The sequence below is a fragment of the Polypterus senegalus genome, chromosome 2 (assembly GCF_016835505.1).
Source record: "Polypterus senegalus isolate Bchr_013 chromosome 2, ASM1683550v1, whole genome shotgun sequence".
Classification (NCBI taxonomy): domain Eukaryota; kingdom Metazoa; phylum Chordata; class Cladistia; order Polypteriformes; family Polypteridae; genus Polypterus; species Polypterus senegalus.
The window spans coordinates 188257269-188284399 of NC_053155.1; the positions used below are offsets into that span (position 1 = coordinate 188257269).

The window sequence follows — 27131 nt, forward strand, 5'->3', positions numbered from 1 at the left end:
AGCTGAAATCTGGATCCAATCTTGGAGGGATACAACATTTCTACATTTATAATTTGTAAGGTGCTGTACATTAAAATGAGTAAATATCATTGACAAGTTTTAGTCATTTGACAAAGCCTCTAAGGCTCTAAATCAGTCTGATGTGTGTAGACGAGTGTTCCCCATAAGGGTCAGTTTTTTTATTCCGGTTGGGCTCCTGTGACTTGGCTGAGGCTACCTAAGTTTTGGTTGGCCACAGAGACAGCTACATGTATTGGATTAATGGATGGCCAAAAAAAAAAAAACTATAGAATTATAATTGTGAATAATGAATATCTGAATAAAATAACATTCTATAAAAAGTTAGACAAGCCTAACCCGAACCTAGCACAACCTGAACCATGAATGCAGGGTGTTGGATGAAGAGTGACCAAGAGCTCTGCTTAGTAAACAGAAATCCACAGCAGCTTGTTTGAATAATGGAAGTTGACTTGTATCAAACTGGGAAGGGGCAGTGTGGAATAGTGAATAAGGCTTTGGACTTTAACCCCTAAAGCTGTGGGCTCAAACCCCTCTACTTTCACAATGTGACCATGAGCAAGTCACTTGACCTGCCTGTGTTCCAATTGGAAAACCAAACTAAATGTAGCCAATTGTATCATAAATATTGTAAGTCACCTTCGATAAAGGCATCAGCCAAATAAATAAATGTAAATGGGAAGGAAAAATTGCCAGCACCTGGGCCAGGGCAAGAGTGTTCTCAATTGGTTTGAGGAAAGAGGCATCTCCAACCAGAAGAGGCTTGAAGTAAATAAAAACAAGTTGTTACTATTTTAATATTTTATTCTTTTTTTATGTTATGAATTGCTTCAGTTTTACCATTTATTAGTTACATGGTGATGCCATTAAGTATCACTATTTAGAATTTCTTACTGTGGCACCACACATCACATGCGTATGATTCACAGCTCATGCTCACATGGTGTTGGTTTCCATCCTCTCAAACTACATGTGCTGTATGGTCAGTGTTTTCTTTCTAAGGAAAGCTATTTCAAGCCTGAGAACGTTGCTTTTTCAGGAAACTTTTTTTTTTTACGCTTTTATGCTTTTGGCATTGACATCTGTCTAAACTTGATTCTGACCCTGTGTTACCCTTTACAATGGGTAGTGGTTTCAGCATTTGGTTCAAAAGCTGTACCTAGCTCTGTCTACTCTCTCTCTCTGCCTAACTCGTGAAGCAAATATTAACCTTTGTGATCCTTTTCTCATGGAAGGATCAAATCAGCAATGACACTAGCAAGTAAGCTGAACAAAAAATTGCCAGAATCGTGTCCTGTTGTGCAAAGGTTAGGCAGTTCTTGTGCAGTTCTGAATGTCTAGAAACTAAAAGTTTTGTGGGGTCAGAGTATGATCACGGTCAATGCAGTCTAATGACTGCAGGAGATTATAAGGGTGCCATGACTTTAGAAGTGAATCCAGGGAGCTGAGGGTTAAAAGGTTGCTCTGTATTTAGTAAGTGGGAAAGAACAGAAGGAGTTAAAGGAAATACGAAAAAGAGAGGGGTGAGAGGAAGGTTCTAGTTCTTACAGGAGCTTGTACATCTGGTTTACTGGGTGGTTTCTCTCTTTGTTCTTTAATTCTTATTATTTATTAATAAAATTCAGGTTCAGCAGGAATACAAAAGTGGTCTCAGTTCACATATTCATACAATCTTCAGCAGGAAAAAATTGAATATTGCCAGAAATTGAATTATACATGGAGATGTGTAATTCTGCAAAAACATAAATTGTTTATTGGGGCTGGCTTGTACATAAGCTATACCATACCTAATCAGTTTCTTCACAAAGATTTTTTAGAAATCAACAATATGTTTCTTATAGCAAACCTTAAAATTTCAAATTTCCTTCATATAGAAATTTTGTCATTTCCCTAAAACAAGTACCACTTCACATATGAATCTGAATAATGTCTATGTTTAAATACACAACAGTATTCTTTTAAAGAAATGCTAGGAACATTGTTGAACCAATTAGACAAGAGCAGACACAATAATAATATTTTATTTATATAGTGCCTTTCCAAAGTAAAAGCTATTGTAAGTTGCTTTAGTAGTACTAAAGTATGGCATATCCTTTCACAGACATTGACTTCACAATTGTAGAATTGGCACATGGACATGCCATATTTGCTCAGAGTCACACAGTAAATTAGAAGTAGGAGTGAATCAGCATTCTGGAGATCTTAGTTTCCTGGGCAGTTGGCTAATAGATCATGCAATACCTGTCTAGATTTCAACTTTTCACACACACACACAAAAAAAAACTCTTAAATTCATGAATTGTATAGTAAACTATAGTTTACACGGCTTTAAATTGATAAATTATTCAATTTTAGAGTACTGTATATTTAAATAACATGTAATGCACACAACAAAAGATTTGTAGAACAGTTATCCATTTGTTATAATTTATGTATACTTGACCCTCCAGGAGCAAGAACAGTTTAACACTTAATTTGTTTGTATAGTGATGACTAAAAAGTCACCTGGTTCCTTCTTAAGATTAATTAATTTCTCCTGGCAGCTGATAAACCAGTTCCTGTACTTTGCAGATTCAAACTGACGGGTGGTATCGCCTTTGTCTGTCATATAGAATACAAAGCTCCATGTAGGTTTGTCATTTGCAATATATTCCAGCTCTTTTTCACAGCATTTCTAAAAAGGAAAAAAAAAAATCATATATATTAGTAAAAAAAAAGAGCTACTTTGGAACAAAAAAAAGATTATTAAGGGTTATTCATAATTGTTTCAGCTTTCACGATGAAAGAAGCAACAATATTCCTCAATGGTTTAAAATATACAAGAAATATGCAGCTAAAAGCTAATATGACCAACATCTTTACATTTTTTAGTGTAGCGTTTCTCAATCACTTGCTCATGAGATGCTTTTGTTGGGTGTGCAAATGAATCGCAGTGGGTTGCCTAAACAACTGACAGCGCTGCACGATATTTATCCTTGTTTGTATCACACAGTCTTTATCACTGATTCAACAAAGGGGGACTTGAGGGTTGTCATTAAATTTATAAAATTAAAACAGGGTCGTGAGATGCTAAATGTTGAGAAACACTCTCTTAGTGGAATGAGATAATGACTAGAAAATCCAATATTGTGTTAAGAAATGTCAATAGGATAGTTTCCCAAAATTTCACAAGCTAAGCCTGTTGGTTTCTTCATCAGCCAGTGTATGAATTCATAAGGTGCCTATAACTGAACCCTCAGGTAATTTAAATTTAATGCACCAATTTGAAAATTCTTTATCTGACTTTATTTTACTTTAACTCTTTGGCACTCTTATTCAAAGTTCTCTCCCAGCAATCCCATGATACTTAAAAATATAAGCAGCCATGGATGTACAGTATGGCTACCACATGCATGATCTTGTACATTACAAATGTTCACATTTTATAATAAAGTATTAATCAATGCAAAACGGTAATCAGAAGCCTGAGCAAAAACTTTTTTAATTGTCATTTTAATCAATTTCTGCCTTCCAATTATTTGTATATTTGAAAAGTGTGTGAAATAAGGAAAACAAGGACCTAGAACTAGCATGGAATTAAATTGTAAACATAAAAAATTTTACAATTAATTCTCATACTGATTGAAATTTTTGTACAACGAAAACTTTCTTTGCCGAGAAAATAAGCAGATGCTGAATATTCCCTTGTCTAAAGCAAGATGCAGGGCTGAATGCAGATTAACGTCATACCCAGGACGGAGCAACTGCAGGTTAAGTGCCTTGTTCAGGAGCATAGAAGAGTCGAGTCTCTCCTGGCATTTATGGGATTCAAACCGGCAACCTTCCGATTTCCAGCACAGATCCCTAGCCACAGGGAAAAACCAAGGGTTGGTGGCAGGATTGGCACTCCAGCCACTGTAAAAAACCTCTCACTGTTCATTGTGGTGCTGAAGTGTCACTCGTTGTACTTGGATCTCAGTCCGAGTGTTCTGCAGTGTGGTGCATGAATCAACGTGCTGTAATCAGCGTATGCCCCCAACCTCTCCTCTTTCCTACTAAAGCAAGAAGAAAATAACTACTAACCTCAAGTTTCAGAATCACCTTGTCATTGACTTTATCACAGTAGAGGTATTCATTTGTACGGTTGAATTTTAGGATAATGGGCATGCCTGAGTATTCTCTTCCATCAAGTGAACTTTTGTAGTAGTAGATTGTCAGTTTAGCTTCATCTTTCACATCAAAAGGGGACAGAAAAAGAAACAAAAAACAATTGACTATCTTTGCAGTGATGTGTCTGATATATTTTTTAATATTATTCTATGCATACTGCAACAGAGAAAGATCATTCATTCACTTAATTTGTGCGACTTTTATCCTTTCCTTTTTTATTCAATTATTTTTAAAGATTTAGCCTTAACAGAAGTCAAAAAGTGATAAAACTACAGTAACACAGTCCACACTTAATCCATTCCTCTAAACTTAATTGGTGAGCTTGAAAAGCTATTACCAGACCAACTATGACTCTGGCTGAGTTACAAATCCTATTGACTTTAATAAAAGATTATGTTCACATATTTTCAATAATTTTCCAAAGAAAAGGTGATTTGTTGGAGAGGATGGATATGAAGTGGAAAGGCTTGGAGTCTAAAGAAACTTAACTAGAATGTTTTGGCATGAGTGATAAACTGTATGTGTGGTGCAAATTAGCTTGGATACGTCATCCACACCATAAACTATGGTGTTAGTGGCATCTTGTTTCAACAGCTCGCCCTAACAGTCTTGTCCCAGCTGACAGAGGGAATACCAGGACACACTGCAGAGAAACAGAAGAAAAAAGCTTACATGCCTCTGCCATAATACTGAAATCATGGAAGATGGTTGTATCTCAACAGTTCAATAATCATTACACTTTGGCTTCAAATTTAGAAAATAGAATCTCTAGATAGTACAGTTATTAACTATAATTTCACTGAAAATGAAACATTAATTTTTCGGCCAAAGTAGCTTTTTCAATATCTTGGCATGGGATTTGCCATGGAGGCTAAAACGCATGATTCTCCTACAGAAAGAAAATACACTTTAAATTAACGGTAACAACCTGCAATGAAGAGGAACTGTCACAAGTCTTTCTTGTACATCAGAAAGAAGCTAAGATACTCCAATAATATCCAGGGCTGTCAGAATTTGTGTGTGAATCTCTTCAACCCTTACTGCCTTGCCATTGCAGAACTTCAAAATCAATGCAGTAACACAACCAGAAAAATGAACCCAGATCCAATTAATGCTTTCAAGACTGCTTTAGTTTCTCTGAATTCTGTTCCAGACTGTCTACAGAAGTGTTCCTTGGTCCTTGCTCAGAACAGTCTAGTCAACAAATTGCCTACCTGTGCCCTTAGCACATCATCGACTGGTAGGCCATGGCCTCGTAGAATCAACATTAGCAAAGGGTGATATTTTTTAACAGCTTAGCTTTACTCAAGTATCAAGAACATATGACTTAAAAGTAGATTACAGACCACTCAAGAAGTTGAGCAATCTTGTTGTCAGGTGTATGGTGAAAGATAAAAAATAATATTACTGTAGATACAATGTAAAACAGAAAATAAAGAATAAATTGTACAGTATTAAGAATCTAATTATCCAACTCAATTTTACCAATATGCCTTCCAGTTTACAATTTCCATTTGGGGTGGGTCTCCTGCCAAATTTTATATTCTGACAGTGCTTGGTTTAAACTGTCCTTTCTAGGACTGAGCACCAAAATCAAACCACAAAACAAAATTGTAAGTCAGTAAATCAAAAAAATTAAAACCGACATTCTAAACTATAAATGTTTTAAGAAGCCTTTTTAACCTTACTGGTGCTATAGAAGGTCTTTCCTTAGCCCTCAGAATCAAAGTCCCTTACATTAAGGAAATGATCTCATTATTTCCTGGTCATCTTTGGAAAAGAAATATTACTAAGCATTAATCATCTGTTTCACATTAATCATTTCTTTTCCTCTACCACAGGCTTCCCCTGAAACTAACTTGCAATTTTATCTGCGAAGACAATCAAAAGAATGAATGCTAGGAATACATGGTAATACCAACCTGAATTTGAATTTCTCATCGGACAAGCTACTACATTACTGCTGAATTTGTGGATGTAGTGGTCATTCTTTATGCTTTTAAGGAAAATATTTTCCTCTTTTGCATAAGCAATATTTTGTGACACTGGATGAGACAAAAAAAAACAGAATTTATGAATTAAAATTAGCACATTGCTTTACTTTTGAATGGTTTTAAAATCAGGTTCCCAAAAAGCCTAATCAATGCAAAGCATTCTATGGAAGAAAACAGTAGAAGACATGCTCAACATGTTTATATTACAGTGCATCATCCATCTAATATTCCTGATGTTCTTAAGGGCATGATCAAAAGCATCAGGCAGAAGGTAAAAATTTAAGGTAAGTAAGGTCTCTCACCAGGGATACTCACTCGTTCTCGGAATACATAGTTAATTAAAGAAACATGTTTTTGGAGCATCCATGAAAAATACATATAAAAAAGCTGGGTTGCTAGCACACTAACATTATTGTATAGTATTATCAGCTTCTTGTCAGTCAGTCAGCCATTCTCATACCCACTAGATTGAATTCAGTGCTGCAGGGAGTCTTGGCCAATGAAACAGCAGTAAGCAAAAAGTGGAAAACAGCATTGGACAGGGCATAAGTTCAACCATTGGGCCTATTCACACATACTCACACAGAGTTAAAGCAACCAAGCCTGTATGTCTTTGGCAATACAGGAGGAATACCCATACAAACAGAATTTGCAGACTCCACAAGGACAATATGTTCACACTGCATTCAATTTTGGAATTCTGAATCCATGAAGCAGCAGCATTTACTAATGCTAGGGTTACCAAGCTACTGATGAGACTGTGGTATTGTGTCCTAAAGGATCTCCTCCCAGACCTGAATCAGGGCATCAATGAGCTCCTGGAGAGTCTGTGGCCCTCAGTTGGATTCAGGTCTGGGTAACATGCAGGCCAGTCAGTGGCATCAATGCCTTCATCATCCTGGAACTGCCTACACACTCTGGCCACATGAGGCTGGGCATTGCTCTGCGCCAAAAGGATTCCAGGGCCCACTGCGGCAGCATAAAGTCTGACAAAGGTTCTGAGGTTTTCATCCTAGTACTTAACAGATATCATGGTACTGTAGCGTAGCTCATGGAATTCTCTGCAACCCTCCATGTTATGCTTCCCCAGACAAACATTGACCCCCCCGCCAAACCGGTCATACTGGATGATGTTTCAGGTTGCATAATGTTCTAACAGCATCTTAAGACTCTTTCGTGTCTGTCACATGTGTGAACCTACTCTCATCTGCGAAGAGAAGAGGGCGACAATGGCGGGGCTACCAATTGTATTCTCTTGCTAATGCCAAGCAAGCTGCACAGTGATGGCCTGTGAGCACAGATCCCTCTAGAGCAGTGAAAGGCAACCTTTTTCGAGTTGCGGCGCACTAAGTCCAAAAATTTACTTTTGCAGCGCACCTGAGGGACTGCCCATAAATAAAGTCGTGACGACACAATCTATGGACAATCGGCAATAAAAACAGTTAATTTTACCAGTTTGAAAGACATTTCATTAATAAAGGAAACAAAGGATAAATCTTAAATTTAATTAATGTGAACATTGAGATTGTTTTTCAGCACATACGAGATTGATGCGAGGATCAGTTTTCAAAAGACAGACGCTCATTTCCTTGTCGATCATTTGAAGTCTCTCACATTTCTTAGACTTCATTTCCGTAAGTGTTCCGTTATCTGTTTTTCCAACATAAAATATATTTTTTTAAACATTATCTTTTTAATCAAACAAAAGTTCGAAAACACTAGCAATTTTAAATATTGCCTGACAATGCTCTAGAAGATGCCAGGCCCACGTGCCACCCTCATGGAGTCTGTTTTTTTCAGAAACATGCACACCAGTAGTCAGCTGGAGGTCATTCTGTAGGGCACTGTCAGAGCTCCTCCTGTTCCTCCTCGTACAAAGGAGCAGATACCAGTCCTGCTGCTGGGGTGATGCCCTTCTACGGCTCTGTCCAGCTCTACTTGTAACAGTCCATCCTCTGGTATCTCCTCCATGCTCTTGAGACTGTGCTGAGAGACACAGCAACCGTTCTTGTGACGGAATTAATGTTACCAGTGGAGACAAGGACACTAGCAAAATGCAAAACTACAGAAGAATCAATCAGGAAGAACAAGGAGAGAGCAATTGTCTGTGGCCACTACCCAAAAAACCATTACCCTTTATGAGGGTTGTCTTGCTGTTGCTTCTCCAGTGCACCTGCTGTCCTTTTCATCTGCACCAAAGCAGGTGACGTCCATTTACAATAACTTATGCTTCCTAACTGGACAGATTGATATCCTTGAAATATATATATATATATATATATATATATATATATATATATATATATATATATATATATATATATATATATATATATATATATAGTGCATATGATTTGTTCTTTTCAATATTTATTTTATTTACAAAATATATTTTGTCACAGACAATATGGGTTGGCTGGACTTACTGGATGGGATTAGTGGTTCCTTACCCGGTAGAGGAAACTTTAAAATGAAGGGATATGGATCCTGACCAATTTGGTTGTTTGTGCCTTTTCCAGCCAGGATGCCATGACAGTGGAAGGACAGTGGAAACTGCATTTCTTGAATCTGCAATTATCACCTGAAAAAGCAATATTCTTTTCTACAAGGCCAAACTTTGTGAGTGATGTACAGTATGCACATAAACTAAAATAGTTTGTGCTGTCTCATTTGGTTTCCTTTGAATCTCCAGAAGTTTAGTCGGTATTCCACTATCAAATTACCGAATTATTAGAGGAAACATCTAAATTGCAAGATGATTGTGTGCATGAGTAGCCACACAACAAAAAGGAATGCCTGCCGTTCTGTCTATCACAGCTTTAACCACATGCTTCACTCTTGTTTCTGTTTTTCTGCATGCACGTGAAATGTTCTTCATTAGAGTACTAGTGCAGTCTGCTGATTTACGGTTGCTGTTATGTTTTATACAGTTAAATGCTAAATTGACCCTAGATCTCCTTACTGGATTCAGGATCCACAATAAAGTTTGTGATCTTTGACATATTATTTTTACTTTGAACATTCTTTTTATGTTTTTCTGTTTCCACGTGTGATCCAAGATCTAGAGAAACTTTGTTTGCAAGTGAAACAAATTTGTGTGCACTACAAGCGGTACTGCCTTGAATTTATTATGGGCATTTCGAAACAGAAATATTTAGTGCAAAAATAAAAAACTCTCTCTAGTAGAACTCCATTTAGCTTCAAAAGATATTAACAATTCCATAAATATGAATTGGGTCGTAAAGAAGAATCATATATTGACAGTTTAAATAAATGATGTATTGCATCTAGGGCCAAGATTAATAATGTGCAGATGTTTCATAAATGCAAATATAAATCCATTTCAAGCCTACAGAATTTTTTTCAGCTTATTTCCCCACTCTCCCTATCCAGATGGGTACTGTATTTGAAAACCTGTTGCCAACTGAGTATTCCAACATCACTGCCATTGTTGAAACTGAATGAAAAAGTAACTGAAACATCATGACAGCGAAGACAAAGGCAGTTAAATGTTAATTTAGCCAGGACAGAATGTTAATCAAGATATTCTAGAAAATGTTAAACATTTTAGGGTCCTATATAGGGAGATAGTAACACACCCCGGTAAATCTTAAGATGTGGCTATATTAACAATTAATTTAAAGCTTTTCATTTTGTGTGTTTCGGAGCAGAATAATCCTCATTAATGAATTATTGAAATTGCTGCTGTCACTGTAAAATGTAAACATATATAAAATATTTTCAATTATATTGGAATAAGGTACATTTTGTGATTTTAATACTTCATTACACATAGATAGATAGATAGATAGATAGATAGATAGATAGATAGATAGATAGATAGATATGATAGGATACAGCATTTTTCATACAGTATATACAATATGCAAAGGCAATAAATACCTGCCATAAGTAAAGGTTAAGTGAAAAACTACACATATATTTAATGTGCTGACAACAGAAATTAAGAGAAAGACAAAGCTTTTAAGTTTACAAGGTAGAAAATATAACCAAAACTATACTAATTCAATAGAAAGTAAAACATTGATAAAAGGCAGCCATAAATGCACAAAGAACATACAATTATCCATTTACTAAGCCTACCTACTCCAATTTTAGGGTTGTGGGAAACAAACTTATCCAGATAGCATCGGGTGCAATTAGGAGTCTTCCCTGGTGAGATACACCTGTATATCCATGTATTTTAGAATCGCCAGTCTACCTTACAGCACATCTTTGGGATGTAAGAATAAACCAAAATCCCAAAAGAAAAGCCCATATAAGTACAAGGTGGACGTGCAGACTGCATGATGGCTGAGACCTTTAGTCTTGTGCTGTTGTGATTCAGCAGTGATACCAACTGCAACATCATGCTAACCAGAAAATCACATGAAGCACACAACATTGTATAATGTTTCTTAATACAATAATTCACAATTAATAAAATAATTCACAGAATTATTTTTTCTGTTACTGTATATAGTAAGCAGAGTATAAGGATCCTTTGCTATTCTTTAAAAAAGATAAAGGAATGGCCAACCGTACCTTTAAAATTAATTTCCACAATGTCCATATAGCGAATATTATAAATGAGTTTTTGTTCTTAGATTTCTGACCAAGATTCTCACTTAAATATAACAATGTATTGCATATTTTCTGTTGGAAGAATCCTCTACCAAAATCTCCAGTCGCACTAATGAACTAATGAGTAACTCCACCCTTAAAATCACAAAACCAGAACATTTACAAAAATCTTCAAACACACTGATTTAAGAGCTGAAGCCAAATGTGATTTTTATTAGCTTATTCACTAGCCCTTATAACAATGACCAGTTGTAGTATAATAAATCACTGAATTGGCTTAAACTGAGGGAGGTGGAATGAAGACATTTCCTTTTGAAATTAAACACCCACAAAAATGCAGAATACTCATTCCCAATAAAAAATAGGGATTATAAGAAAAATTGTACTGCTTTTTCAGTTGAACATAGCCCACTACAGATCAGTTGCAAAAAATATGATTTTGTAACTGTTAATGCAGCTGGGTTAGCAGTACCATGTAAAACATGAAAGCTCTGCAATTGCTTTGGTGTGCTGGCATTTTAGTACTTGTCTGGCATTAAGTACACACTATCTGTAGAATACATTCTGTAGTCTCCATATATTTTCATAATCTTAGAACAATATCCATTGACTATTGCACCTGTTTTAGCATGGCCTGTAATAATAAACACTGTGTAATGCAACAGTTGATTTTGCTCCGTCATTTTATCATTTTATGGCTTTATTTTCCATTTTTTCTTGCTACTGTGATGGCTTGACACTGGGAAGTTCTACCAGTGGACAGGCTGTTATGATGATATAGCACAGGAAGAAGTGTTGCTGAGCTGTGGGGACTGTTTGAGATGAGTCATGGGATCCTCTTGAGAAGAGATTTCACCTGAAGGGCTGGTGTTGAAAGGCCTGGGGGCACAATGGGACAACTTGGCAGTTTATTTTGAAATGTTCCAAATATTTTATCATGCCAAGGGGACTGCATTAAGATCAGGGACAAAGGTTTGAAATGAAGTGTGCAGAAAACTTAGCATTAAAAAGACCCACATTGCCCCTTTGGATCAAAAGAGTGATGGCCTAGTACAGTTGACTTCTTTTGTATTCTGTACGGCTGCATGTCTCTGTTCCAATCAACCTCTATTTTCAATTGGACTCCTAGCCTAAATAAACAAGCTATTGTTGCCCAGATTCTATGTTCTGGGACAAGGTAGAAATTACAAAGTTTGGCAAATATTATTAAAACATATTAAGCATTTATATTATTATTCAATGGTGATTTAATGCTTTTGTCTTGATTTCAACATTATTGTGATCTTCTTTCTGCTCTAATGGTCTGACATTTAATTAGCTGCAGCCTTTCACCATTTAGTGTCATCTTCCTGGGTGTCTACTCTGCTTGTTGTTAATTGTCATTATGAGAGTAAAATTAAAGGAGCAAACGAGAGAAAAAAGGAAACTTATAAACAGAACTACAAAAGAGAGTTAAGCATTTAACACTATAGTAAAAAATACAATTACTTCTAAGTGAAAATAAAAATTTCACTGATGTGATTTTCACGCTAAAAGAAGAGGAAAAAAGATGAGAATGCTAAATGAGACCATTTAGAAGTAAAATGATTCACTGATGAAGAAACTGCTTTGAACTAAATCCTGTAGCCATTTGGGATTCCCAGAGCTGAGTCTGAAAACCCCTGGCCTATTAGAAAGATTCATTAGAAATTTACACAAACAGCTGAATTGTCTATAATGACTGATAAGGATAAGCAGGACTGGGAGCAATACCTGCCCATGATTCTACTGTAATGCCGGTCAACACTACAAAACCTTACACAGTGCACTCTTGCACTGTCAATAATATATGATGAAATGACAACACCTATCTCAATGGCATATGAGTATCTAAAAACTTGAAGGTTTCACAGCTACTGCACACACATATGTCTGTATGCAGTTGCACAAGGCTGGTTTCGCAATGAAGAGGCACTATGATGTGTACCCGCAAAGACAGCAATTCAGCATAATGGTCTCTGCCACAAGAATGGCCAGTCATCTAAAGTGAATGGTGCATGGGTAGGACCTTGCCAAATACTGAAGCAGGAAGTTGAGCTGTTATATGGTGTTCAGTTGTCCTCAGGAGGTTGCCGAAATGTTTTAAATCAAGAAGAGGCAAATGTGGGAGACAATCCAAAAATGACAATCCAAGAATGAACTACTATGTTGAGCACAGTGTTTTACAAGAAAATTCCAGGAAGTAGAAAAAAAGATTTGAGTATAAAACCAATTCAGTTCATGTTTTATAAGAACACAAGAAACTTGACAAACAAGAAGAGACTATTCAGCCCGTCAAGCTTGCTTGTTTAGTGAATACCTAAGCTGTCACCTAGTGGGGTTTACTCAAAGCATCTCTATGGGGAGCTGCCCAGGGTGCATCCTTGTTACATGCCTAAACCACCTCAAATGGCACCTCTTGATCTGGTGGAACAGTGACCCTAATTTGAGGCTCCCTGGAAGTGCTGAACCTTTCACTTTATCATGGAGTGTGGCAGTTCAGTGACCCTGCAAAGAAATTGAATTTCTCTGCTTGTACTTGCAGTCTCATTCTTTTGGTCATTACCCACAGATCATGACCATAAGAGAGGACAGGGATGTAGATCATGTGGTAGACCATGAGTTCTGTCCTTAGACTCAGCTCCCGCTTCAGCATTGCAAACTGCTATCAAAATTGCTGTCACCACCTTCCACAACACATGCTTAGGTACACATTAATATGCTTCTTCCAGATCTACAGACACATGTACCCTGGTTTAATATATTCCCACACTCCCTCCAGCAAGTGTGCCAGGGATAAGAGCTAGACTAATGTTTCATGGCCGGGATGGAATCCACATTGTTCCTCTTGTATCAGGTTGAATCATAAGATGGATTTTCCCCTCCAGCACCTTGGGATAGACCTTGTCAATAAAGGCTTAGGAGTGTGCTGTATTTGGAACACACCCGCTGGTCACCTTTCTTACAGGAACAACAGACCAGTTTGGTGTGATGACACAACTACAAAGATTATTATCATCCTTCGGTTTAAGGTGCTCTGGTACCAGATATACTCATGGGCCTCCTTTTGCTCAGACATGGTATTTGTTACAATCTATGACTACCACAGAAATCTAATAGCAACTCATCATTTCTGGTTAATGGCTGGCAGGATATGTCGCCGAATCACGTCCTTCCTCGTATCACTGTCATTCTCAATATGAGCATTGAAGTTACCCAGTAAGACTACCAAGTAAGCAGGAAGCACCCTTTCACGTTCTTCACCTACCTTCTCTAAGAAGGCCAAATACTCTGAACAGCTGTTTGGTACATACAAGTCAGAATGTTCCTCTCTGCTGCTTGTAAACACATTGAGGCATCCCTTTCATCCGACAGAGAAAACTTAACTTGTACAAGCCTGTGAGTTATCTCCACACCCGCATGAGGACTTTCACACATCAAAACTCCAGAGTACAAGGAGACTACCCCCGATCAAGTAATTTGTTTCCAGAACCCATACTGTTTGTGGAGGTGATACCAACTACTGTATATCTAGCAGATAGCTTTCCAACTCCTGCACTAGTTTGGTCTCTTTCCACATCAGACAGCCAAGTTATCAAAGTTAGACTCCAATGCCAGATTCTAGTGTCTTTAGGTCTTTTCCATCTGGTCCTCATTTTGCAGGTAGTGAGCCCACAAGATGGTTCCACATTGTCATTTCAGGCTGACCCTGGCTGGGATATATGGAATGCTAGACTTACAGGCGATTGTCAGCAAACACCACCCACAGGCCTGGCTCCAGAAATAGTTTATTGTTACCCTATCCAAGGCAAGGTACACTGATTTCTAATTAATACAATCACAACAGTCGTTCTTTGCCTAATCTTTTAACCCAGACATGTTTGCCAGGGGAAACCCTACCAGTAGCACAAAGTTCCAGATGAGGCCAGATAATTGCCTAGAGTGGAGGTCAGGAGTAACAACTTTATATATTTTTACATACTTTATATAGTGAAATCCTGTGGTGGCAAACAGACACTGCAAGGTAGGAACAAGCTGTGGGGGACATTATTTCATCACAGGGCACACATATTTATACATGACATATTTATTTTCACCATGGAATTTAACATATAACCTAGGGAAAACTACTGTATTTTTTTTTAAAAACATCAAACCATAAGGATCCAATAACATAACAATAAAGAATGATAATCTATACTAATAAAAGGCAAAGCCCTCACTCACTCACTGACTCACTCACTGACTCACTCACTGACTCATCACTAATTCTCCAACTTCCCGTGTGGGTGGAAGGCTGAAATTTGGCAGGTTCATTCCTTACAGCTTCCTTACAAAAGTTGGGCAGGTTTTATATCGAAATTCTACGCGTAATGGTCATAACTGGAAGCAGTTTTTCTCCATTTACTGTAATAAGGGTGAGCTTCAACGCCGTGGGGGCGGAGTTTCGTGTGACATCATCACGCCTCCCACGTAATCACGCAGTACATAGAAAACCAGGAAGACCTCAAAAAAGCGCTGAAGAAAACATGCATTATATAATTGAGAAGGCAGCGAAACAATAAGAAGCGAGCGAGTGACATATACAACCATATTGATGAGTTCTGCTACTTCGGAAACAAAGCACGATGTAAACCTACACTTTAAATTAAGTTCATAGACAGGCTGCGCTGGCGTTTGTAATTTAGTGCCTGCCCATATAAGGCCGTCCGTCAGCGGCAATCCAATAGCAAACTGCCACGGGTAAATATTCACGGGTGAAGGACTGTGCTTATGGAGAGGAAGATGAGATGGTCAGGGTGGTGTTTGACACAAACTCAGCGAAACTGCGAGAGAAAGTTTTAAGTGCCAGGACTAAGGTAACATTAAATAAAGCTATGGACATAGCACGAGATGGCACCAGCACAGCTGGGAACCTTCGATGCAAGTACACCGAGTGGCTCACGTGAACTGGCGCAGTGCACAGATAAAAGCAACAGTTCCAAAGAGCTGAACAAAACCGAATTACACAATTGAAAAGGCAGCAAAAATATGAAGCGTCTGATAAGCATATTCATAAATGCAGCTACTGTGGACACAAAGCACACGGTGGAAAAAGTCAATGTCCCGCTAAAGGAAGACAGTGTAAAAAAAACCCGTGCATGCAGTGTGTCAGGTCTCAGATAAAGAAGAAGACGAGCTGTTTATTGATGCAGTAAGAAACGAATCGATGAATGAAACCTGTCATCTTTACAACGATTGACAAACATGGAATGTAACTTGAACACAACACATCCTACAAATACGAACCTGATTGAAAGAAATAATGATAATCAAATCCTTGATGACAGCAACACTCAGTAACACTCACAAAACAAATACTGTATATTGACAGTCCTGTTACGTTATTTTTAAAATGTTCCCTTTTCTTTTCTACCTTTTTAACACACTACTTCTCGCTGCGATCGCGGGTATATATATGTGTGTATATATATATCCCGCTCTACATACTCGAATAATGGATACTTTATTCGCCATCAATGATTGTTTTGGTAAAGCCATACTCAGTGTATTCATTAGATGAACGGTAAAAAGTAAGAGCGAGGGGAGGATGACTAATTGAGGCATGCAGGCTGTAGTGCGATCAACTCTATCTGAATTGCGCGATCACATTTGAAAAATATATCTTTTCAAGTTCTATTTAGTCCATATGTGTCAAACTCAAGGGCAGCGGGCCACATCCGCCCGGCGTGTAATTATATCCGCCCGAGATCATTTTAAATACTGTATTATTGTTATTAAAGCCGGGTATATGAAGCGCTGGTAACACAATAAACTACAGATCCCATAATGCAGCGCTTCAGCTGCCTTGCGAACACTAACCGCGTTAATCAAGTCTACCTTAAGATGCTGCAAGTTATTGCGAAGCTAGAGTTATTGCGCAGAGTTTGCACGGCGCTTTGGTGACTTTGAAGAACAAAAAAAGTCCGTCTACATGCGGCTCGAACCTTGTGCATGTTTGGTAGCACATATCTGTGTGAGAAGCTCTTCTCAGTGATAAAGACTAACAAAACAGCACACAGGAGTCGCCTCACTGATGAGCACCTGCAATCCATCCTGAGAATCTCCACAACACAGAACCTCACACCAAACAGAAACGAACTTGTTGCCAAAAAAAGATGCCAGGCGTCCAGCTCTAAAATGACATATGAGCAAAGACAACTGAATGATTTGATTTGTTATTGCACGTAAGAGCGGAGTCAACCGTTTTAACAAACAGCGTATTGCACTGATACGAAATAGCTGTGTGTGTATATATGTAGATATGTATGTATATGTATATATATCTTTATATATGTGTGTGTGTATGTATGTATACATATGTATATATATATATATGTTTATGTGTGTGTGTGCGTGTAAATATATATATATATATATATATATACACTGCTCACAAAAATTAAAGGAACACTTTAAAGAAACACATTAGATACATCAGATCTCAATATGAAGTTGGATATCTATACAAATAACGACAGGGCAATGTCTTAGGAACAAAAGGATACCAAGTCTTTTAATGGAAATAAAAGTTTCCTGCCTACAGAGGGCTCAATTGTGTAGACACCCTAAAATCAGAGTGAAATGAAGATGTGGCAGGCTAGTCCATTTTTTTAAAAACTTAATTTCTGCTACTCAAAATGCTTTTCAGTATCTTGTGTGGCCCCCACGAGCTTGTATGTATGCTTGACAACGTCGGGGCATGCTCCTAATGAGACGACGGATGGTGTCTTGTGGCATTTCCTCCCAGATCTGTATGAGGGCATCCCTGAGCTGTTGTACAGTCTGAGGAGCAACCTGGCAGCGCCTAATGGACCGAAACATAATGTCCCACAGATGTTCTATTGGGTTTAAGTCAGGGGATCGTGAAGGCCATTCAATTGTTTCAATTCCTTCATCCTCCAGGTACTGCCTGAATACTCTTGCCACATGAGGCCGGGCATTGTCGTGCATTAGGAGGAAACCAGGACCTACTGCACCAGCGTAGGGTCTGACAATGGGTCCAAGGATTTCATCCTGATACCTAATGGGTCCAAGGATTTCATCCTGATACCTAATGGCAGTCAAGATGCCTGTAGAGGTCTGTGAGTCGCTCCATGGATATGCCTCCAAGATCATCACTGACCCACCACCAAACCAGTCATGCTAAACGATGTTACAGGCAGCATAATATTCTCCACGGCTTCTCCTGACCCTTTCACGTCTTTCACATATACTCAGGGTGAACCTGCTCTCATCTGTGAAAAGCACAGGACGCCAGTGGTGGACCTGCCAATTCTGGTATTCTATGGCAAATGCCAATTGAGCTCCCCAGTGCTGTGCAGTGAGCACAGAGCGCAGTAGACATTTGGGCCCTCAGGCAACGCTCATGAAGTCTGTTTCTGATTGTTTGGTCAGAGACATTCACACCAGTGGCCTGCTGGAGGTCATTTTGTAGGGCTCTGGCAGTGCTCATCCTGTTCCTCCTTGCCCAAAGGAGCAGATACTGGTCCTGCTGATGGATTATGGACCTTCTTTGGCCCTCTCCAGCTCTCCTAGAGTAACTGCTTGTCTCCTAGAATCTCCTCCATGCCCTTGAGACTGTGCAGGGAGACACAGCAAACCTTCTGGCAATGACACGTATTGATGTGCCATCCTGGAGAAGTTGGGCTACCTCTGCAACCTCTGTAGGGTCCAGGTATCGCCTCATGCTACCAGTAGTGACACTGACTGTAGCCAAATGCAAAACTAGTGAAGAAACAGTCAGAAAAGATGAGGAGGGAAAAATGTCAGTGGCCTCCACCTGTTAAACCATTTCTTTTTTGGGGGTCATCTCATTGTTGCCCCTCTAGTGCACCTGTTGTTAATTTCATTAACACCACAGCAGCTGAAACTGATTAACAACCCCCTCTGCTACTTAACTGACCAGATTAATATCCCATAAGTTTCATTGACTTTATGCTATACTCTGATTAAAAAGTGTTCCTTTAATTCTTTTGAGCAGTATATATATATATATGACAACAACACTCATCACTCACAACAGTGACAAAACAATTCAGGTTACGTTATTTTCAAAATGTTTCCTTTTCTTTTCATTGCTTCTTTAACACACTACTTCTCCGCTGCGAAGCGCGGGTATTTTGCTAGTGAAACTATATATAGCATCTTGGATAAAGTATTTTAATCAAGGCCACATTCTTTTCTTTATCCTTCTACAGTCTTATTTAGATATGCCTTTCATAATATTTACCCATATAACAGATCATAATAGTTGATATCATCTGCTCAAAGCTTGATTATTTAATTTAATTACAAACCACCATGATTTCCAGATTCGGATATGTGCCTGAAATTACATTTTTTGTATTTTTTTTCTTTTTGTGGTCCATTTGCGTATATCTAGTGTTGCTGAAACCAGGCATATACTGTAATATATACTTCTGGAGTCAACCATGAGTGAATTTTACTTAAAACTGGGTGAGAATTATTAAATAGCTCACTGAGTGTCACATTCCTAAACCAATCCAGGAATGTTGTGTTGTGAAGCGTGAAGACAATTAAAGAAGAGGCCTGATTTTGAACTGCAAAGGTCAGAGGTGCTCTCATTAATCTGGTCCAACAAACAGCAAGCATTGCTTTACAATGAACTATCTAGAGTCAAAATGTCTCCTAAAAAACAATATTAGACATATAAATATTTGTCACATGTGCAGAGAGCACATTACACATTTTAAAAATAAACATGACCTGTTTTAAAAATAAGCAACCTAATGCAATGTAAAAACTTTTCAGTAACATCAAATTACACATTAGTGGTAAACAATACGTTGTCGCAAGTTCTGTGTGTGCTCTCATTTGTTCGATAGTGTATGAGACGATGTATGTCTGAAAGAACTGACAGCTATATTCAAGAAAATATGAACCTCAAAATAGGCATTTGAAGTAAATTTTGTGTTACACTTGATCAAAAGGACTGCTGTTATGACAGCTGATAATGAAGAACCACAGGAGATGCAGATTTTAATACTCAAAACACCCAAATGAACAAATCTGCCTAACAATATGAGTAGATGAACAGATGAGGCTGCACATTATCCACCTTCTGACTGGATGTCTAAATGAATAAAGAAATTTAACATACTCTCTAATTGTAAATGCAAACATACCATGACAAAATAGGCACAGCATTTTAACACATTGCATATCCATTGAAACCAATGCTTATCTAAACTCTATTTGCTGTTATTACATTATATAGTGATGCAGCAGTTAAAATGGCAGAAAAATATCATAGCAGACAGAGGCATTTCTCGAACACATGGAGCCTAGTAGCTGCGATGCTCTACATGTGTCCGTCTATGCTACAGAGCTCCTGAACAGAAAACAGTGATTTTATCGTTTTATTTTCTCTCAGTGTCAAATCTTTTCTTGAGTGTCTTTTGCTCTATCCCTGAAATATCAGTGTAGCTTTAAAATGCATGGACTGGAGAAATTTAGGGTGGGTGTAGGAAGATGCCCTGTGGGTAAAACCTTTGTAGTGTAGGATTTCGCTGCTATTCAGCCCACACTTGAGTATACAAGGGTTGTTCACAGATGTGTATTCTCATTTGAGAATCACGTCTGGCCCCACAAGATTAATTTATACCAGTTAATGAGCTGACATGAGATTTGTTGTTGATATTGATAACTGTCAAAATATTCTTGGGAGTGTTTGCTTTATAAGTAAGGCTTCTTTATTTGGTATTTTACATAAAATGTTATAAACTTAGGGAAGCAGCTGTATATAACTTGAATGGATTAAAATTGGTAAATGTCTGGATTTCATGGTGAAAAATGAGAATTGAATATTTTGTTCAGGGTATTACTTTATGGATCACCAGATTTTACTGGTTTAGGCTGTGACCAGTTAATTAAGTACTGAACTGTAATATATGTTACCTTGTCTATCTATCTATCTATCTATCTATCTATCTATCTATCTATCTATCTATCTATCTATCTATCTATCTACGTTTGCAGACAAACTAAGAAAAAATGGATTTCACTAGTGAGTTAATCTCAAGACACTGAGACCTAGAAAAATCCAACATTGCCAAAAACTTAATTATAAAACAATTAAGAGAAAATTGTGATGAGTTTCACATTTAATAGTCAGGAAGAGGGATCTTAGTGCTGGTCTATGTTGATTGCAGAACAGCACATCCTTTTTTTATTGTGATTTTATTTGTGTTTTTTAATATATGTAGATATCCAATTTAATATTCTACGATGTTTTCCCACTGTTGATTTTTTTAAAACTGTTGTTAAACCTAAAAACGCTCTTGTATGAAAATGCACTGTTTTTTAAGACACACTGCATTTAAAAGTGACTTCAATATTCATATTTTTGTTTCATATCATATTTTGTTTTGACTTTTCCAAATTAATTTTACAATGATCAAAATATGATATGAGTGTGTGCAGATGTTTATCCTGAATGTGCTCTGTATGCATAAATTGAATAAAAACACCAAAAAGATCGAATAGACAGATGCTCGTTGCTGCGTTACCTTGTCAAGGAAGTTAAACAGAAAATGGAAAATCATAGTTATTGCTTTGAGCAGAGTTATCACTCCTGTATCTGTATGAAGAAATCTGTTGATATGACAGAGAGGTCAGGGGCTTCACATACTGTATAAAACTTTGAGTGTGAAAATATCTGTATTCCAAAAAAACATGAAAATATGTACGCTGAGATAAAAATCAGATTTATAACACCCTGCATTCACGCATTTCTACGCAATTTGTCCTTTAAGTCAGATAAGGTCTTTCAGCACAGCAAACATGATGGGGTGAAGCTCAGTTGAGAAGTTCCTGACCTGTCGGCCAATTCACTGAGAAGTGACAACAGGTACTGTAGCTGATATAAACTGAAGAAAAAACAAAAAAGTTCTTCTGTGCAAATCTGCAGCATTGGCCCTCTTAAAAAGTAACTAAAACAGAGTGTGTACATCATATTCAACACTTTTGAAGTTTAATATATTTGTCACGTCAACGCACATCATAACAACATCACAGTGAAATGAATTATTATAATTTAGATGACCGATTTCTTATTATAATATATTATATTTATATTTAGCTCATTTGGATGCATTTCCCTACTTGATTAAGGGTGTTGTCGTTTCCCAGATTCTCCAAAATGTTTCGTACGCATGGTTAAGAGTTACGGTAAACATACACACATTCCCCCATCAAGTTTTCTTTTATAAATTCTGACATGGAAAGTTACGTACATGTATTTGAAGTCACTTTCTGTGCGTATGTAAGCCTTATAAATGAGGCCCCAGGACTGGTGGGAGTGTTGAGGATTTGAATGGAAAACAGTGGTTGTTAACATATTTTAAATGCTTCCTGAAAAATTGTTACAATCATATAATTTTTTGCTGCACATCCTAAAAAGATCAGCTGTGTGTCACATATGAGTGGAAAACAGGAACTCAGCTAAAATATTATGGTGGCTTTAGTTTGTTTTTAAAAACCGAACACATAGTTGTACATTTCACGCTGCAGTTGAGTTGCTGTCAAGGAAAGGAGTAACAATCTGAAGCACCAAAATGTCTAATTGTCATATCACAAACTGAACTGATCAAATCAGTACAATCTAGACCATTAACTAGTTAATGAAACAAATAACTGCAGTGAAAAAAACTATTAAAAAACCTAAAAAAATGGAGCCTGGAATGTTTTCTCTATGTAGATTTTCACTAGTTACTATAGTTTTCTCACACAAACCAAAATGTATAGCTTAAATCCCTTGGTAACCCCCCTTTTGTTTTTGCCAGGTATGAACAAGCTTGCTTGTGAACAGGAAGGTTAGTTCTTGTCTTTTGGATGATTTAATAAATTGAGTTTAGCCTCCAACAACACTGCATTGATATTAGCAAATGAAAAAATAGATAGAAGTGCTTTGCATTCATTGTATCTATCTTAACCTAATAAAATATTCCACTTCTCACTTAATTCATTTTGGGGTACAAAACATTCACTATTATTAAAATCATAAACGCTTTACAACAGTTAAGCCTCTGGAAATATGTATTACATGTAAGATATTTAATGGTTACTTACCAAAACTTATTTCTGTGGTACCTGACTGTATGACAATATCATGAATTTTGCAGCCATTGCAATTTTTACATCTGCATCCTTCTTGTAGGCCCCTGTCACGTACTATGTAGATACCAGATTCACTCAGTGTCACCACTATCATCTTTTCAAAATTTCCTGGTTTATTTTGTGCAGGACATTCAAGGTTTTCTTCAAAATTTTTATTTTTAGAATCTTTCAGCATGTCATTATTTGTTTCAGTTTCAATATCATTTCCATTAACCATGTTTAGACTCAAGTTTAAGATGATGTCTTCTTCATACTTTGATTTGTAGAACACTGATTCCGAATGAGAGGGTTTAGGATCCTTTCTGCACATCCGATGGACTGTCTGTAATTGACAGATAATTGACAGAATTACATTAGTCATGCCCTGTTATACTGTATCTGATCATCTTTGCTGCACAGAGAGCTCTTGATCAATGAGTAAACTTCTGTGGTTATACGGTTGGGTGGCCAACATTACTTTTAACAGTGCATCTTGAAGCTGAACTAATTATAAGTTATTGGAAGATAATTGTATTTAACAAACACACTGAAATATTATGTGGCCTTAAAAGTATCGGGTCATTAACTAATCTGCCCCTCTAGCTTGTTTTACTATGCTCCCCAGAGGTATGTATGTGCTTTTTTGGACACCACATGTACTGTATTTTAAAAATAAACAGTGAACAACACAGTATCATTTGTTATTCTGTTCTCATTTTTGTACTGCATGTCTTGTGTCCCACTTAGTAACCATTCTAAATACACATCTTCTAACCAACTTATTCCAGGTCAGGGCTGCAGAGACCAGATCATATTCCACAGATATTTAAGATGTTTAACCAAATACGTTTTAATTGGACAGATTTGTTTTTGACAAGGTTGAGAATACTAGAAGGTAATAGTATGAATTGATTTGTCCATTATCTCACCACCTGCCCTATTCTGGGTCTTCAGATGCTCCTGTCTTGGCAGCATCAGAAGAGGAGGCCAGCCACTTCTTCTTCATACCCATAAAAAATCACATTCCCACACTTCCTCACTTATGTTGAGGTATATTAATACACCACAATAAATCCTAACATAATGTAGAAGTAAAACATGACATAATTTTTTTTTTAACAGACACAAAGCAAACAAAGAGTTCCAGGTTCTGTATTTAAAACTAATATCTAAGACAGCAGGACCAAACACTGTGCCGCTGTTCCTCTCCAAATAATAATGGTTCAAATTAACATATAAACTGCAAATATAGATTCATTAGATGATTTATTTAATGACAACCTTGTTATTTGTTAAAAGTGATGCAGCTGTTTAAAGCCAAAAGGCACGGAGATTTATAGTGTAGGTGACATGTTTTCACTATCTGTGTAGCAATTTCTGAGTGTGAATAAATCTGAATAATCCATCCATCCATTATCCAACCCGCTATATCCTAATTACAGGGTCACGGGGGTCTGCTGGAGCCAATCCCAGCCAACACAGGGCGCAAGGCAGGAAACAAACCCTGGGTAGGGTGCCAGCTCTCCGCAGGGCGCGCATACAGACACCAAGCACACACTAGGCACAATTTAGAATCACCAATGTACCTAACCTGCATGTCTTTGGACTAAGGGAGGTAAATCTGAATAATTATCTTCTAAATTAATTTTCTGTGCTTAGACTCCAGCCCTTATAGTGCTGAATGCCCAGCACTGCAAACTTATGCTCAGACTTTAATAAATAACATATATTATATTACTATTAAAGTCTTTTTAAAAACCATTAGCAGTATATATAAAATAAATGAAAAACACAGAATGAAAAATAATCTTCTTTTCTTCTTTCAGCTGCTCCCATTTAGGTTTTGCCACAGCAGATCATCATCTGTCTCCATCTATTCCTGTCTTTTACATCATTTTCTGCCTTCATGTCCTACCTCACAAAATCCATAAACCTCCTCTCTTTGGCCTTCCTCTTACCTGGTGGTTCCATCCTCAGCATTCTTTTCCTGATGTACCCTTCCATCTCTCTATGGCCATGTACAAACCATCTCAATCTAGCCCCTCTCACTTAGGTCACCAAGATGTCGTACCTGTGTCTCCACTCTAATATGCTGACTTCTTATCCTTTCTACCCTCATTATCCGAGTGAAAATCTTCAACTCTGCCACTTCCAGCTCTGTCTTTTTGTCAGAGCCTCTCTCTCCAAACCACACAACATAGCTCACTACCATTTTTTAGACCTTCCCTTTCACTCTTGCAGTTACTCTTCTATCACAAATAACTCCTGCCACTCTTCTCCAGCCAGTCCACACTTACTGCACTCTCTTCTTCACATCTCATCTGCACTCTCTGTTGATTTGGACTTTTGAACCCAAGTATTTAAATTCGTTTACTTTCACCAGCTCTGCTGCTTACAGTCTCACCCTTCCACCACCTTCCCTCTCATTTATGCACATGTACTCCGTTTTTCTGCTACTGTTCTATCATTTCATTCATAGAATGAAAAATAATAGCAAAGTCAATTGACCACTTTACTTATCTAACAACAATATTAAAATTACACTGACAAAAAATTAAACAATCAACAATATGATATAATTATCAAATGTACTCCACCCTTTATGAAATCACTTCAAAAAGAGTGTTGTTTTTTTTATTTCTCTTTCAATTACTCCAATAATAACAGACTTTATATTTGCTTACCAACATTGCTGATCCTGTACTGAGAAGCTCAGTGAGTTTTATTGGTGGAACACTTGCAAGGTCAGTGTTGTCTACCTCCAATAATTTATCACCTCCCCTAAAATAACATAATACACAAATTATACAGAAATGTTTATTTGTTATAGAATCTTTAGTTTCAGCATTGCCATTTTATTTTGAAAGAGAATTTAACTTTACCACATTCTTAAATACACAGTAACATATATTTATATGCAAAATATAATACAAAATGTAATACAAAATTGGGTAAAGTATTAGTTTTAGTAAGTAAAGTTACAGGTAAAAATTAAGTATTAGTTCAAAACAAAACCATTATATATATATATATATATATATATATATATATATATATATATATATATATATATATATATACTATATCCTATATACTATGTATATAGAATTTCTTAATAACTGTTTGAAATTGTGTTTACCTGAAAAATCTCTTTTTTTTATTGGTTCCATTGTACAGCACTGCATTTTCTATGACATATTCATTTTTTCCATCTATAGTCGTGTGAATAACTGCAATGTCTCCTTTTAAAGGATATGGCTAGATGGAGAAAAATATTAAAAAAACAGAAAGAACTGAAACGCTGCTTTTCTTATAAATGTACTGCAGATATTTAAAGTAAATACATTAGCTACTTTCATGCATGCAATACTTAAGTCAATTTGCTCCAAAAATAATTAAGTACAAACTCAATAGCTTTCGATACCAATAATCTTTTAAACATTTTTGATCTATAATGCAGTCTTTTTCTGTACCTGAGCCATTTTTAGGTTGGTGAGAGAAATCTTCTTAGCAGTGAGAGCTCTAGACGGATACTTCTGCTTTATATACTGTAGGATAGCTTCCTTACCTAGAAAATTTATCTTTTAAATACTTCTGTTTTTTGTCAATAGCAGAAGTACAATACACATGATGTCAAAGGTTAAAAATTGAATGGCTAATTAAATTATCATTACATCATTTGTATATAATGTCATTACTAGTCGGGTTACCCACCTGAGAAAGTGGAAAGATAGAAGGTAAAAAGTAATGACAATTATTATATTATCAAAATTTTTATCTCCTTAAACTTTGTTACATTTAGTACATAACTATTGTTAGCACTGGAAAGCCTATTTCTGTTTCTGAATAGTGTATAGAGTATTCAATATTCTTGGTGCAAACTCCAAATTGCAGTAAATAACTACTCAAACAATTTGGCACCATCTAGTACAACCTGGAGCCATGACAAAACAGTGAGGTGAAATACATGATTTAAAAAAACGTAAGTTTAATGGGTAGGAATCAAACCTGGATTCCTTAATTGAAAGACCAGTGTTATAGCAAACACATCACAATCACATACTCTATTGTGCAGTGTTTTTTTTCTTTGTCAATAAATCTTAAGATCACGGTAAGGTTGAATGTTATGTCAAAAACCTGACTTACGATGAGAATTACCTGAGTGCCAAATTTCAAGACTGTGGCTTATAAAGCTGTGTTTTATACATA

At 36.9% G+C, this 27131-nt stretch overlaps 1 protein-coding gene across 1 annotated transcript; it reads right to left on the reverse strand.

Annotated features, from left to right (window-relative positions):
- Nucleotides 1–627: 627 nt before the first annotated feature.
- LOC120523605 lies at nt 628–26455 on the reverse strand. The gene is made up of 7 exons (XM_039745048.1): nt 26396–26455; nt 26062–26180; nt 25607–25703; nt 22896–23265; nt 6090–6212; nt 4081–4226; nt 628–2692 (listed from the first exon to the last, which is right to left on the reverse strand). The coding sequence occupies exons 1-7, from the start codon at nt 26402–26404 to the stop codon at nt 2489–2491; spliced, it is 1068 nt and encodes a 355-aa protein (XP_039600982.1). The 5' UTR covers nt 26405–26455; the 3' UTR covers nt 628–2488.
- Between the last annotated feature and the right edge of the window lie 676 nt (nt 26456–27131).